The sequence below is a fragment of the Leptonychotes weddellii genome, chromosome 7 (genome assembly GCF_054177405.1).
Source record: "Leptonychotes weddellii isolate Sample4059 chromosome 7, ASM5417740v2, whole genome shotgun sequence".
NCBI lineage: Eukaryota > Metazoa > Chordata > Mammalia > Carnivora > Phocidae > Leptonychotes > Leptonychotes weddellii.
Genome location: NC_138375.1, coordinates 25,575,063 through 25,588,783, shown reverse-complemented (window position 1 = coordinate 25,588,783; position 13,721 = coordinate 25,575,063). Strand labels below are relative to the sequence as shown.

Below are 13,721 nucleotides of genomic sequence, written 5' to 3'. Positions count from 1 at the left end.
CCTGGTGGTGGGTATTGAGGAGGGCACATTCTGCATGGAGCACTGGGTGTTATGCACAAACAATGAATCATGGAACACTTCATCTAAAACTAATGATGTAATGTATGGGGATTAACATAAGAATAAAAAAAAAAAGACAATAAAAAAAAAATGTCTGTCTAACCCTTCTGACAGAAGTACCTTCTAGAGTCAGGAGAGACTCCTACATGTATTTGGGTCTTTCAGGTCCAGAGTATAGAGCTATCTTCCTTGTTTAGAAATAAAAAGAGTAGAAATAGAAACAGATGTAGCATCTCAAATTTTTCTTTTTACATCTGAATTTTTGGCATTTATAAAAGTCCAATGTGAACCTTAACATTTCTTATAACCTTTAAGAAAATGCACGAATCCTTTTAAAATGTCAGTGGTTCAAACCAAATACACAATTTTGAGATCTGGAAGTTAATTTTTTGGGTGGCAAGTGCAGAATCTTTCTTCCTTTGATATGCCTGACCATCCAACAGGTCATTCAGAAATAAATTCTCTATCCTTTTTGATCAAAGCTGAGTATCCAATTTTATAAAGATGAGAAACATTTTCCCAGGGAGTGGAATGTTCAGTAAGATGAGCTTTATTTTCAGTAAAAACCACGTTGGATTTTAGACAAGTTAGGAATAATCACTCATGTTCCTCAAGATGAAGCCATACATAAAATCTATTTTATGAATCCATGAAGAAGCTCAAAGTATTTAAAAATTCTGGTAGAGATGCAATATGTTTCCACTGTCTTTAATAGCTATGGTGCAAGCAAAGTGTTGTAAGACAATACTTCCAGCTTACGTAGCAATTATCTGGTGACCTTAATGTGAAATGTGAAAACTTTTTAATATTTGACCTGGTCACCTATGTGGCCAAGGCATATGGCAATATGACCTTCACATAAAATATGATAACATAAACAGAGAAACTTAGAAGTCTTATTCATGGATCCCCCCCAAAATACCTCTCTTTCAGTTTGGCCCTAAGTTAGTTATTTAATGCAGGTGTCATTTACAATTATCCAGGAAAGATGTTAATTGTATGCCAGGCCCAAGGAAACTCAGACCATAATCATAGTCTAGTCACCTTTAGCAGTAACTCTGCAAGAGATGACATCAAAATAACACCATTGCTTAGAAGTATCACCTCCATCTAAAGAACATGAAAGAATGTGTGGATGTAGAAGTAGACTTAGGTACAGGAAGGGGTGCCTGGGTGGCTCAGTCGGTGGCTCAAGTTGACTCTTGATTTCAGCTCAGGTCATGATCTCAGGGTCCTGGGATCGAGCCCCGCATCGGATTCCACATTCAGCGGGGAGTCTGTGTCAGGATACTCTCTCTCCTTCTCCTCCTTCCCCCCACCCCGCCCCCCGGCTTGCTCCCTCATGTGCATGCACCCTCTCTCTCAAATAAATAAATAAATAAATCTTCTTCTTTTTTTTTTTTAAAGAAAAGTACAGGGTATTTTTGCTTTGTCTGAAAAATGCCAAATGCCTTCTGTGTTTGATGTGAAGACTGGTTACTATTTTACTTCTAAATTTCAGATTAAAAAGATTTTGTTTTTGTTTTGATCAATGACAAAGTCAACATTTGTCATATTACTATTCACTTTCATAAGGGCTTTCTGAGTTTGATGAACAAGCAGAATTAGGTATCGTATCACCAGTGGAAGACAGTGTTCTTGTATTCCATAAATGGATAGCTTTCCGAGGGTCAAAATTATTAATGTCTGGAGAATTCAACTGGATTATCGGGAGGTCCGTCATACTTTCAGCCTTGATCTTGGCATGCATTTGTGACTTGGCGCGTTTCATCTGACTAAAGCCACGTTCTGCCTCTGTGGAACTTGCAGGGAGGGTCAGTCAGCACTAGGTCCACTAATGTCAGGATATTTGGATACTTGTGTAAGTAAACAGAATTCACAAAATCCCAGGTCAATTTGCGGATGTTCTGAAATCTAAGGGGTGGGAGGAGAATGAAAAATGTAAAAGATTGAGACTCCCAAGTTTCATTCAAATATTTATAAATACCAACTATGCTTACCTAGCATATATCTCTAATTTCAACATGCTCCATTCAGTGTCTACTTCCTCGATCTCCACATTGGCAGCTTCCTGTACTGGTTCATAATGGGCAATCAGTATAGATACCTCTTTTTCTCCAAATTCTGCCATCGATATACAAGAGAAAAAGTCAAGATATGAAAGAAACCTACAGAGGATCAAAGAACAGTAGGTTTGGAGGTAGTGCATATAGGGTACCTCGGTTTATCTTTGTGGGCCACAGTTTAAAGCTCCCAATCATGGTAGCCTTCACCACATCCTGGCTGGCATCTCTGAAGCAGCCTTGCAGCCTCTTGATAAGATGTGTTAAGACTGTGTTTCTTACATCAGAAATGTCTCCCTCTCCTCCCAGGCAGTTACCATGAAAGTGCGTGACAGAATCCACCCAACGTTCTTTTGGTCCTGGTCTGGGGAGGAAAAAAAAATCCCCCAAGTAAACAATTAAATGAAAAGGCACCTGGCAAATAATGTCCCCAGTCATACTATCTAAGTTTGACATTTGACATTCCCCAATTCCTCACTTTGTTTGATATATTCTGAGCATTTCCATTGTTGACTCTAACACGGCAAATACGTCAGCAATGGAAGAATTTCTGTTCTGATTGACATGGGAAAGAATGCTAAGTACATTAATGACATCCACTAAGAAATGGATGAATTTAACAACGTCTGCTTGGAGAAGGAACACTAAGGAGTTCCTTGGCTTTCTGATGACTGGTGTCACTTTTGTCTTCATCTGCCCATAACGTAGATTGGGAATAAAATATCAGTTTATTGTTCTTAAAATTATTATTTCAAATTGCTCCATAAAGATATCTCTGCCACTCTGGAAAACTAAAACAGTATGGTATGTCACAATTACTTACCGAAAGCAATTGCTGGATTATTGCAGGATATCCCTTGAGAAAGTTCTGGAGGGCTGCCTGTAATTCCTGAAGCCACCTCCTGCCCCTTCTTGAGAAGGCATCACAGGCCGAAGGTGAAGGCTTTTGAAAGCAGTCATCAGAGAACTCCTGAGAAGAGGGGAACTGTGGTAGAAGTGGTAAACGCTGTGAAGAAGGTTTCTGACATCATTGTACAGAGGAACGCTCTGGAACACTGCCTTGTAAGATAGTTCAAGATGATGTGCAAAGCAGTACACAGTCAGCACACATGGCTGGATTTCTCTTAAAAGCAGAACCACCCCATTGTTTTCTCCCTCTGAGCCCGGGACACCATCACTTCCAAAACCAACCAGTTTCTTTGCCCAGTCTTGGTTCGATAGCTTAAGTTGAAGATTTCTTTTCTTATTGCCAAAGGATCCTTCTTGTCTACTGTCTGTACCCCAACAATTTGGCAATGCACTTTTCCTGCACGTGCAAACTGCACATAGACAAGTTCAGCTTCCTCGGTTGAACTGTCTGTGATTCCATCACTGAGGACAGAGAAAAATTTACTTTGTTCTAGTTTCTCTCTTAGATTCCTCCGTTCCACTTCAGGGATAAAACATGTAAAGGTTCTTGCTGATTTGTTAGTTCTGAATACTGGGCCAATATCAATCCCCTTCATATCATCCAACTTGCACATCCAGATAAAGTCTTTGAGGGGACGTCCCGTCTTGGCGATAGCATGGCATGATCTGAATAAGTTCTCTATTCTCCCAGGGGTGATTTTGCTCATGGTTGTCACCATGAGCTCTGTGGTGGTGCGGTTCACTGGAGAACCACTCGTTGCTTCCTTGGCATGAGCCTCACTAAGATGATGTGCGTTGAGAAATTCTGTCCTAAAGTTGTCAGTGCCGTAAAAAAAACTCACTTGATTTCCCCTTGACTTCACTCCATGTTTACGACACAGGCCACAGAACATAAGATTTAGTATCTCATCATATATAAGCCAAGGGTATTTTTTTAGGCAGATTTTCAAAAATTGATTGTTCCTCCTTGGAAGGTAATGGTCAAGCTTCTGTGGCCTTTTCTGCTTTTCAGTGATTTGGTTCAGATCATCTGGAAGATCCCTGCCTTTAAAATAACTCCACATTGTTATTTTCGGTAATCACCAACATCTACCCTCAGTTTTGCTTACTCTCTGCCCCTAACACATGCTCATTATTTCTGGAAAAAATTACAGTGAGTGCTTACAAGTAGTACATCAGCCATTCTGGTTAGTGTTTTAAGCGGCTTATACCATTGAATCCTCATAATCCATCATCCCTATTTTATAGTTGAGAAAATGGACCAATTACCTGTCATTTTATGGATAAAAACAAATAGGACACAGAGAGGTTAGTTTGTTGGATGTCACAGTGCTCATAAGTGGTGGAGTTGGGGATCACTAGCAGGTGGTCCGACTCCACATCCCCCATGCTTACCTACTTCACTATTACAGGTTTCTCATAAGGGCAAAGGGTGCTATGTTCTTCTTCACTCTAGAATCTGGTTCTTATGCATAAGAGGGACATTGCTTTTTGCTGACATTTGCTTCCTGTGGTGAGAAGGAAGAGTAACAGGACACGCACAGCAGCACAGTCTAGATTTGCCTTGGCCATCTCTTCCTTCCCGCCACAGGCCCGCCTTCTGTGGCAGTACCAGAGCCAACCTGTTCATTTACAGAAAGGGCTTGAGGCTTTGAGATCCATCCTACGTGGTTTCAAGGAGCTGTGCCTCATGCCTCATCTTTTTCTCTTCCCCAAAGATCTAATTTCTGAAACCTACTTGTCGGAGTGTGGAACATCCTACGTGGTTTCAAGGAGCTGTGCCTCATGCCTCATCTTTTTCTCTTCCCTAAAGATCTAATTTCTGAAACCTACTTGTCGGAGTGTGGAATATATATATATTCATCTGGACAGAAGGACAGAAAAATTTTAATTACACAAAGCAACGTCCTAAAATACAGTTTCTCTCTGAAGGCAGGCAGCCTGGACCACATATTTATTTCCCTCCTTCGACTTCTGTGACCCTACTGATCATTAGATTATATTGTCCTATTTTATAGTTTAATGAAAAAGTGGAATATGTGTTTGTGTGATATTATACTAAATTAACTCATGTCGACATACAAGCTGGCGTTTCATTCTGTTTCACTGCTTTCCTGTCCTAGGCTGACTGACAGCCAGATTTTAAACTCTTCTGACAGAACCACACTTACTTCCTTTGTGTTCCATAAGGCCTAGGTGAGCAGTGCTAAGCACTTGGCAGATGTCTAAGAAAATCAACATTCCCAACTGATTTTCATGATCTCATATCTCTTAACATCTTTTACTTGGAAACCTTTGACATTAGTCAATCTGCTACTGCCTTTCTTACCCAATTTGCATCTAACTTCTATTTTGCCTTTTAATCAGTTTTTTTTTTTTTTTTGCCGTTGTTACTGTTAAAACAGAGCGCTGTTTTGTTTTTTTTCCTCCCAAGTCCTAAATATTACTGTTTTTGCTTAAAGTGAACCTCCTTGTGACTGATACCTCCTGCCTTCATTTTGGGCCCTACACGTGGTGTCGTCGGTCTCCCACATTAGGCCTTTGGCACCAGGCCCGTGACTGCTTGCCACACATCAGTGCTGGTGAGCACAGGAATGAATATATGAGAAAAGAAGTCTCTTGTTATGGAAGGGAAGGACTTTAACTCTCACTACTGATTTAGCTAGCTTTTATGTTTTTAGCTTTATGAACAGATTCTCCAGAAGGTGTTATCTTGAATTCTGAGCACGTACTTTCATTTGCTTAATGTAAATTCTCTGGCTTCATGAGAATGTGTTTCCTCCTGAAGAAGCAGCTGAAACTCTGCCCACAGTTTTAACAGGTCCAAAGGCTTCTAGATTTACTACTGCATTTCCGTGATCTGAATCTATGTAGCGGAAGGAGTTCACCCACTGAGAGAACCACAGGACATACTGGGGCCTCACTCCTTTTTGCAGTAATCCCTAGATTTTGCCACATGGAGACATATTCCTGTTAAAAACATCAATCCTTCTCTAGCGTACCTTTTCTAAGAAATATTTCTATGTTTTTGATTTGTATAAAGTCAGACTAATTTAAGCAGGTTTCAGATTACAACAGGGGGCTTACCTCCCTGCAAATATATAGTATCATATTTCTACAATTTTCTCAGAGATACTAGCTTAGAAAGATCCACAGAACTTTCCAATGGTTTCCCCCCACCCCTGTGCCCTTAATCCTGTCTCTCAGTTGGCCGAGACTCTCCAGAGACACAGAGCAGCATCTGCTGAGCTCTCAGTCTCTTCCTCCCTGTAATCCACACATCACATCATTTGGCTCTAAAGGCCTTTGATAATCCTTTCCTGCGTGTCCTTTGCAAGCCACTTTGAGACTTTACAAGGTCTTTGTGGTCCTCATCTTGTGCCTCCTGCCCCAGCTGGTCTGTTTGCTGTTCCTTGAATAAATATATCATGCAACTTCAAAATCTCCACGGGTATTCTATTTTCCCCTTTGTCTGCTTTCCCCTGCTTTTCTTCCTGGAAGGTTCCATTGAAAATTCTCCTCTGGGTTAACCCCTATGCTGACCCACATAGGCAGCAATAACTACTTCCTCCTTTGAATTCTTGCAAAAACCATGTAGCCGAATGATCTAGCTTAGTCACCACAGACAAGAGTTCTGTTTGTGCCTTCTGTCTCTGAGACCAATCAGTGAACCTAAGGGTCTCTAAAAGAGGTTCAGAGGAGGGGCCTCTTGTGAGTTTTTAGAACAATTTCATAGCCTTGAACAACTAAATGCTGCCTCTCTTGAAGAAGGAGTGAGGATGCAGAATTTGCTGGACTCTGTTCTCTCTGGATAGCCTCTCAGCTGAAGCCAAAATAGCCATGAACCAAATCTCTACAGGCATTACATGGAATACTGATGGGTTTACAAAGTAAAGGAGTTCTTTTGGTTTAAGTGGGGACTGAGGAACATTGCTAAAGTGTTCTAGTTTCAACAGACTCCAAATTGCTTCCATTGGAAAAAGTCTGTCTTCCTGATGTGCTTGGCACTTGATGTTTAGAGACAAGATGTTCCTACCAAGAGCTTAATGCACTACACAAAATAAGTGTTTTTGTTTGGACTGTTTTTGGTTCCTTGGGGAGCCACATACCTTATGGTTTAATTCTATCAGGTGGTATAATTTTTTTTTTTTCCGGAAATGTTCCAGGGTAATGCTGTAGATGCCTGTTGTGGTATGTGACCTTCAGCATACCGAGCTAACATTTTGGGTAATAATTGGAATAGTTTGTATTACTATTGTATAATGTTACATATTATATAATATGATATTACTACAATTATATAATTAAATGACAATGGCTTATATTACACTTAGATTGCACATTCTATGTGCCAGACACTTCCTAAACACTTCACATAAATTAATTACTTTAATACTCATAGCAACTCCATTGAAATACCCCATTGTCCAGATGAGAAAATTGAGACAGAGAGAGGCTAAGTAACTTTCCCAAGATCATAGTACAATCATTTGACGAAAGGTGGATTTGAAAAGAGCTGTCTGATTCCTTCTGACCCATGGCTGGGTCTTCTTTCTCAGCCAGCCATGAGTAAGAAGTCAATCAACATGGAAATGCTAGCATGGGGCCTGACACATGGAGCCAGACACCATGCCAATATTGGCTATTGTTATAATTCAGAAGATGTTCTCTAAATCTCCCTCTGTGCTGGGAGTACTGTCATGGGAATGATTCCTGGGACAGTCAATGAAAGAATGTCTTGCCGATTTACTGGCTGCTCCTAAGATTCTCAAGTATGGATCTTTGCTGGGTGGCAAGAAAAATACTAGCGTGATAAATTGTTTCATTGCATTTCGCATGATCTTGTATGATCATCATGCATAAGGTCATTTTTCTTTTCTGGCATATTTGCAATGATCACATCAACAAACGGTATTTTATTTCTCATGACTACCTTTACCAAAGGAGATTTAGAATCATTACAAGTGGCAGGTTTTGACCAGGAGAGGAGTGTTGAATATAAGCATTATGGTATATAATGCATTTTCAATTTTCCATTATCTTTAGTAAGAACTATTTTAATGTAGACTTTTATTTTTAAAGCGGGGTAGCTAATATTCAGCAGAAAACTCCTTAAGCTTTAGTTTTATCTGTTTATATCCTGATACTAGTTACTCATAAGTATTTAAAGTCACTAGGTTTACTTAAAGATTATCCATTTCACTCAATAATTTTATTTATGTAGCATAATTAAAAGTTACCAAAGAACTTCATGATATTATCATTCCTTATAAATTTGCTAAAAACATCTTCCTATGGGCCTAGTCATATGACTATGTGCAAACATGTATGCTTCTTTCCTAGAGAAAAATCCATCTGTTTATCATATTTTACCATATTTTAGCAAGCATGAAAATTGCATCTTAGATACCATAGGTTACACTGGCATATATGAAATAGTTTACCGTAATGCTCATATCTCTTGGCTTAAAAATAACAGCAATTTTCAAGTTCAAGGAAGAAGTTCTGTAGGATCACACATTTAGAAAGTGCCACTTTCAGCCAGTTGCTCCATACTTTCAAAACTGATCACTTCAACTAAGGTTGTCTTTTAAAATTCTACAGTTCTAAGATAAATACAGTGGAAGGTACCATAAAAGATTATTTTCCAATTCTTGGAAAGAATATGACAAAAGACTTCACTTAAAAGATGGATGGCTGTGTATCATTTAAGGCAGGGAACAACAATCATGGAGCTGAGGAAGAAAGACTAAAGTCAGAGGATCCCTGGGGGGCTAAGGGAGTCAGGGAGAAAGAGTGAGTGGTAATTTCTGGACTTCCTCAGGGAGACGCAATGTCAACATTTGCAGCCTGACTTCAAAGAAGTCATCATGGAACTGTGACTCTGGGATGCAGAAAATGGAATGATCATTATTTTGCCTTCCTTTTATAACATTGGCAAGAATAATAACAATGAACATTACTTTTATTGATAGACTACCTGATACTGTGCTAAGGTTTTACATGTACTTAAAAAGCAATATATATATATGTGTGTGTGTATGTGCACGCACATGTGTGTGTGTGTATTCAAATAGCATATCTGAGCTAATAATAAAGAATTTAAACTGGTTGCTCATAGACCAGAAGTCATTTTGAACCATTAAGACCCCCAAATCTCACAGTTTTGTATAGCCTTATAAATTGTGCAGTAATTACCATGGTTATTCTTGAATCTGAGTTAATTCTCCAGCTTGGGTGGATGGTGGTGGTTCCTCAGACAGAGAAGGCCTCCCCATGTGTTTGCCTGCAGTTCGTGCAGTTGTGGAAGGAGAATCAAAGCTATCTCCTGACCTTTCCCTGAACGTCCACACCCATGTCTCTTATCTGCACCTTGGCCAGTGGCTGTTCTCCAACTTGAAATATCCCCTGTATCCCTGCCATCAAATCTCTCTTCTTCCAAATACTTCCTCTGAGATACTATCCCACCAAACTCCCTGACTGACCTAATTGCTCACTGATCCTCTTTTGCTCTGCATTCCTGAGCACTTTTAGAAAGTTCATACTCTGGTCCAGAAAGAACCTAAATAGAAGTTTATATTTTCTTCTTCCTTGCTTGTCTTTTCAAATTACACTCTAAGTCCACCAGGCAAGTGGTTTTCCTTTCACATCTACTTTTTAAAAAAATATATAATTATCTCCCTCCTTCCCCCTCCCTCCTTCCCCTTTCCCCCCTTTCCTTCCTCTTTCTACCATACTTTGAGAGCTGTTGCATTCATTCTACCATATTCAGAAAACAGATAAATGTATCAGTTGACATATTTTAGTCCCAAGGGTTTCTAGAGTTAATCTTCTAAGACATACGCATGCCAACTTACAGCTGCTATTTGTTGTTTTTAAACTTTTAGTTGAAATGCAGGCTCTGGTTTGGATCCAAGAACATATTATGGTTATCATCATGAATACAAAGGTCCCTTTTCAAAGGGATTATGAGTGCTTGATAATTTTCAAAATCCACTTCCACCTACTCAAATGCCCCGAAATGCTTTTAATTTTGACCTGCTAATTGGATGATTTCCTTCCCATCACCCTAGTGTAGAATTAAATCAAAGCATATTTCATATTCAGAATCTTTATTCATGTATCTTTTTGTTTTATATGTAAAAAATAGGGTGGATAAAACGAAGAGCAAAAGCAACTCTCGAGAAGGAAATATGTAATAAGAGGGTCTTGTGAAACCCACACAGTGGGGCAGAGAATGGAATTGGAATTTGCCTGACTGTCAGATGGAAGGGATTTCACAGGCCGGCTTTATAAAACTGCCATTTTTTTGTACCTGCTGATGGCCGCGTTTCCTTCCTGCCCAAATACTGCCAACCAGAGTTGGTGTCCATCTATAGTTGTCATGTACTGGAGATGGAGACCACTCATGCTAATTAGATGAGCTGACATGTGCCAGGGTAGGGGGTCACCCAGGGGCCCATGGTTACACCTGTTTCATCCGCTGGGCTTAGCAAAGAGGAGTTCAGACTCAGTAAAAGAATGCCCTTTTGACTAATGAGATTTGATGGGGGTTTTGAGAAATATTTGACTTTTAAAAAACAAATGAATATAATCACTATGAAAGTGGAATTGTGTTAGTGCTAGACTAAAGTCAGTTGGCTATTCTCTAGGGGAAAGTAATGATTTTCCAATACATGGATGTTGGAAGATAAAATAAACCTGATTATGAGAGGTGACTTAATTCAGTGAGAAGGGGCAAAAGCCTTGAATCTGAAGAGGCCTGGATGACCTATGACCATAGTAAAAACTGCTCCGTGACAAAGAGTCCAGACCAATAAAATGGAGATGAGATGATAGTCCTACATGACCTGTCTGAATTACTTGTGCTATCAATTGATGGAATTCATTGAAGAATATCTGGAAGTAGAAAGAGACTGAATTAAAAAAAAAAAAAAAAAAAGCCTGTGCACATGCTACAGAGCCATAATGATAACATGTGAAGGAAGTAAAGAATTCATGTGCATAAGATATGATGTACACATACATGTGAACACATTCATCAGTTAAGCAAATATTTTGTTGACAGATTCTCTGGTTCTATTCTTAGTCTGTGAAGCATTGAAGGGAAATTCTCTACTCCCTGGTCTCCCTCCACAGACTAGTGGGGGAGACAGAAACACAAACTCATCATCTCAATTCAAACCTTAGACTGGACGTGTGTGTGGAGGCTGTCTCTCTCAAATGCCAGACAGAGTCAGACTCAAGTTTACCAACTTTCTGACCAGGGGCAGGGACGGGCCGAAGAGGAGAGTTACCAGGAACGAGGATCACCACACTGCCGAAGGATTAGTCAGTGTTTTCCTCCTGTTTGTTTCATTCAGATCTATGTTGTATGAAGCAAAAGTGTGATAAACTGGAATAGAGTGAGGGCTTGTTTTGGCGACCCGCAGTCCCAGGGGGCTGATTTTACTCATGAGTAAGTGACTGCTACCCTGATTAGTCTTAACCTTTTTTGTGCTTTTCACCATGATTATTTTTCTTACCTTTAGGTGCGGTATCTAAGAACTGATCTCGAAGACTATCAAGCTGTTCAATGGTCAGGGTGCCATTTTCTTCCTTTTCTACAGGTGGGGGGCGCACTGGGGGAGGGGGGTCTGGAAAGACTTTCATATCGCCATTAATGAAGAAATCTTCTTGGCTTAAATAAAGTTCATTCTGAATTTTTGTAGATGTTTCAATGTGATAGCGAGCCACCTCGGTTAATTTTTCCACACTGAAAATGGAAAAACGAATAAGGTTATCTTCACTAAATACTACTGGGTTAACAGTGTTTGCTTACTACACAGAGTCTATACATTGTACAGCTAAGGTAGACAATTCAATCTGCATGTTTACAATTTCCAATTCTCTTCAAACCCACTTTGTGAAAAGGCAGAGTATAATTAAATAAGTGTAGATTGGAAATAAGATATATGCTCATTATAGAGCTCATGGTCACATCTTTATATGAAGCTGAACAAAAAGGGACTTCAAAGATGGTTTTATTAATATTAGAACATATTTTACTGTGTAAGTAAGATGACTGAGAAACAAACAGGGTTTTAGAGGGGAGGGGGGTGGGGGGATGGGTTAGCCCAGTGATGGGTATTAAGGAGGGCACGTATTGCATGGAGCACTGGGTGTTATGTGAAAACAATGAATCATGGAACACTACATCAAAACCTAATGATGTACTGTATGGTGACTAACATAACATAATAAAATTAAATTAAATTAAAAAAAAAATTGTGTCAAGAGATACATTTCATTCTAAGTATGCACCGGAAGAAAGTTATATGGCAGAAAAATCTGTAAAATACAACTGTTAGAATGACACATTTATTTGGAATCAGGAAAAATTGTTAAGTTGATCAAATATGATTATGGATTTCTAGAAGAGTGGCTTTTCTCTAAATTTAGATCAAGGAGTTTGATGTTATTTAAGACACAATTGTCAGAATGGACTCTAATAATATAAACCCATTGAAATTGCTTTCTATTTTTACAAATAATAATTCCTAGTTAAATCATGTAGTATAAGCAGTAATAGGTGCAGTGGAAAGAACACTGGAAGCTGAGCTCTCATTCCAGAACACTCCATAGCCGTGGGTCCTTGGGAACTTATTTAAGCTCCCTGATTTTCCTTATCTTTGCATGGAGCCAGTGACACATAACACCATACCTTTTGATTATTAATGTGAAATCACACAGGGCATGGATTTAACCTATACAGGGGATTATAGTTATGGCCCTAATTAAAGGCCACTTCAAAAGCCAGAGAAGTTTTATACACAAATAAATGCAATATTACTGTATTACAGGAAGGATTGTGTTTACAGTTTGCAATAAAGATTGTACATGATGGAAAAATCCATTTTTAATCTGCTTTTATGTAACCCAGCAACATAATATAAAATATATACTGAAAAATTTTAAAAATAGGATTAGTTGCTTTCTTTGAAAAGACAACCCTAGAATTCAACTCCAGCATGCTGTACTGGTGAGTGCCCACAAAGCGTGTATTATCTAATTAGTTTATGCCTCCTGGTGTGTGTGTGCTGGGCGCAGAGGAGAAGGCACTGGAGAGCAACTAAGTTTGCAGCCTTGAGTGAGGACGGCCTCCCACTGCAGACCAAGACTGAGCCATAACCAGGATCTCAAAATGGGTGTGCTCCACCTAGTGGAGGTTACCAGGCCTACCCTTCTCAGGAATGAAAGAGATTAAAAAAATGCCAGGGGAATGAAAAGCAAGATTTGAAGTTCCAAGGGATCTGATAGCTCTCTCTATATTTTCCTTTTATCACCAGAGAGCTTTTACAATAACTAAAACAGAAAGCATAGCTGAACAATCCTAGTTTTAACTTCTTGTTAAAGTTATTCAGGGGTCAGATATATACACATAATATAAATCTGAGAAATTGGGGTACATCTGATAAAAATAAAAAGCATTTACCCTTGATGGCCACATGGATGGGAGCTGTGAATTCTATGAATTAAGAAGATACGTTTTCATTTGTAAGGGGCAGGCCGAGAACAGAACTGAACATCACTGCTCTACGATGGTAATGAGTAACAGACTTGGCTATCCAGCAGTAAAATTATGTTAAGCCTTACTGCAGGAAGGTTACCAGGCTGAGGGGTGTGTGTGTGTGTGTGTGTGTGTGTGTG

General features: G+C 39.3%; 2 protein-coding genes across 2 annotated transcripts in view; both read right to left on the bottom strand.

Annotated features, from left to right (window-relative positions):
* SPEF2 (sperm flagellar and cilia associated 2) overlaps positions 1–13,721 on the bottom strand; it is a 164,814-nt gene that overhangs the window by 24,811 nt on the left and 126,282 nt on the right. The window contains exon 29 of the mRNA XM_081825990.1: positions 11,558–11,787. Coding sequence (XP_081682116.1) covers positions 11,558–11,787 — 230 coding nt within the window. The remainder of the gene's footprint in view (positions 1–11,557; positions 11,788–13,721) is intronic.
* On the bottom strand, positions 77–4,790 carry LOC145722550 (uncharacterized). The gene is made up of 4 exons (XM_081825992.1): positions 2,947–4,790; positions 2,279–2,487; positions 2,061–2,184; positions 77–1,974 (listed from the first exon to the last, which is right to left on the bottom strand). The coding sequence occupies exons 2-4, from the start codon at positions 2,319–2,321 to the stop codon at positions 1,836–1,838; spliced, it is 306 nt and encodes a 101-aa protein (XP_081682118.1). The 5' UTR covers positions 2,322–2,487; positions 2,947–4,790; the 3' UTR covers positions 77–1,835.

Excerpts from the sequence above, each read along its gene's own strand:
- LOC145722550 (XM_081825992.1), bottom strand. The coding sequence starts at position 2,321 with ATGATTGGGAGCTTTAAACTGTGGCCCACAAAGATAAACCGAG. Across the intron at positions 2,185-2,278 it reads GCCCACAAAGATAAACCGAG|AATTTGGAGAAAAAGAGGTA; the intron begins GTACCCTATATG and ends TATCGATGGCAG. Across the intron at positions 1,975-2,060 it reads AAATTAGAGATATATGCTAG|ATTTCAGAACATCCGCAAAT; the intron begins GTAAGCATAGTT and ends CCCACCCCTTAG.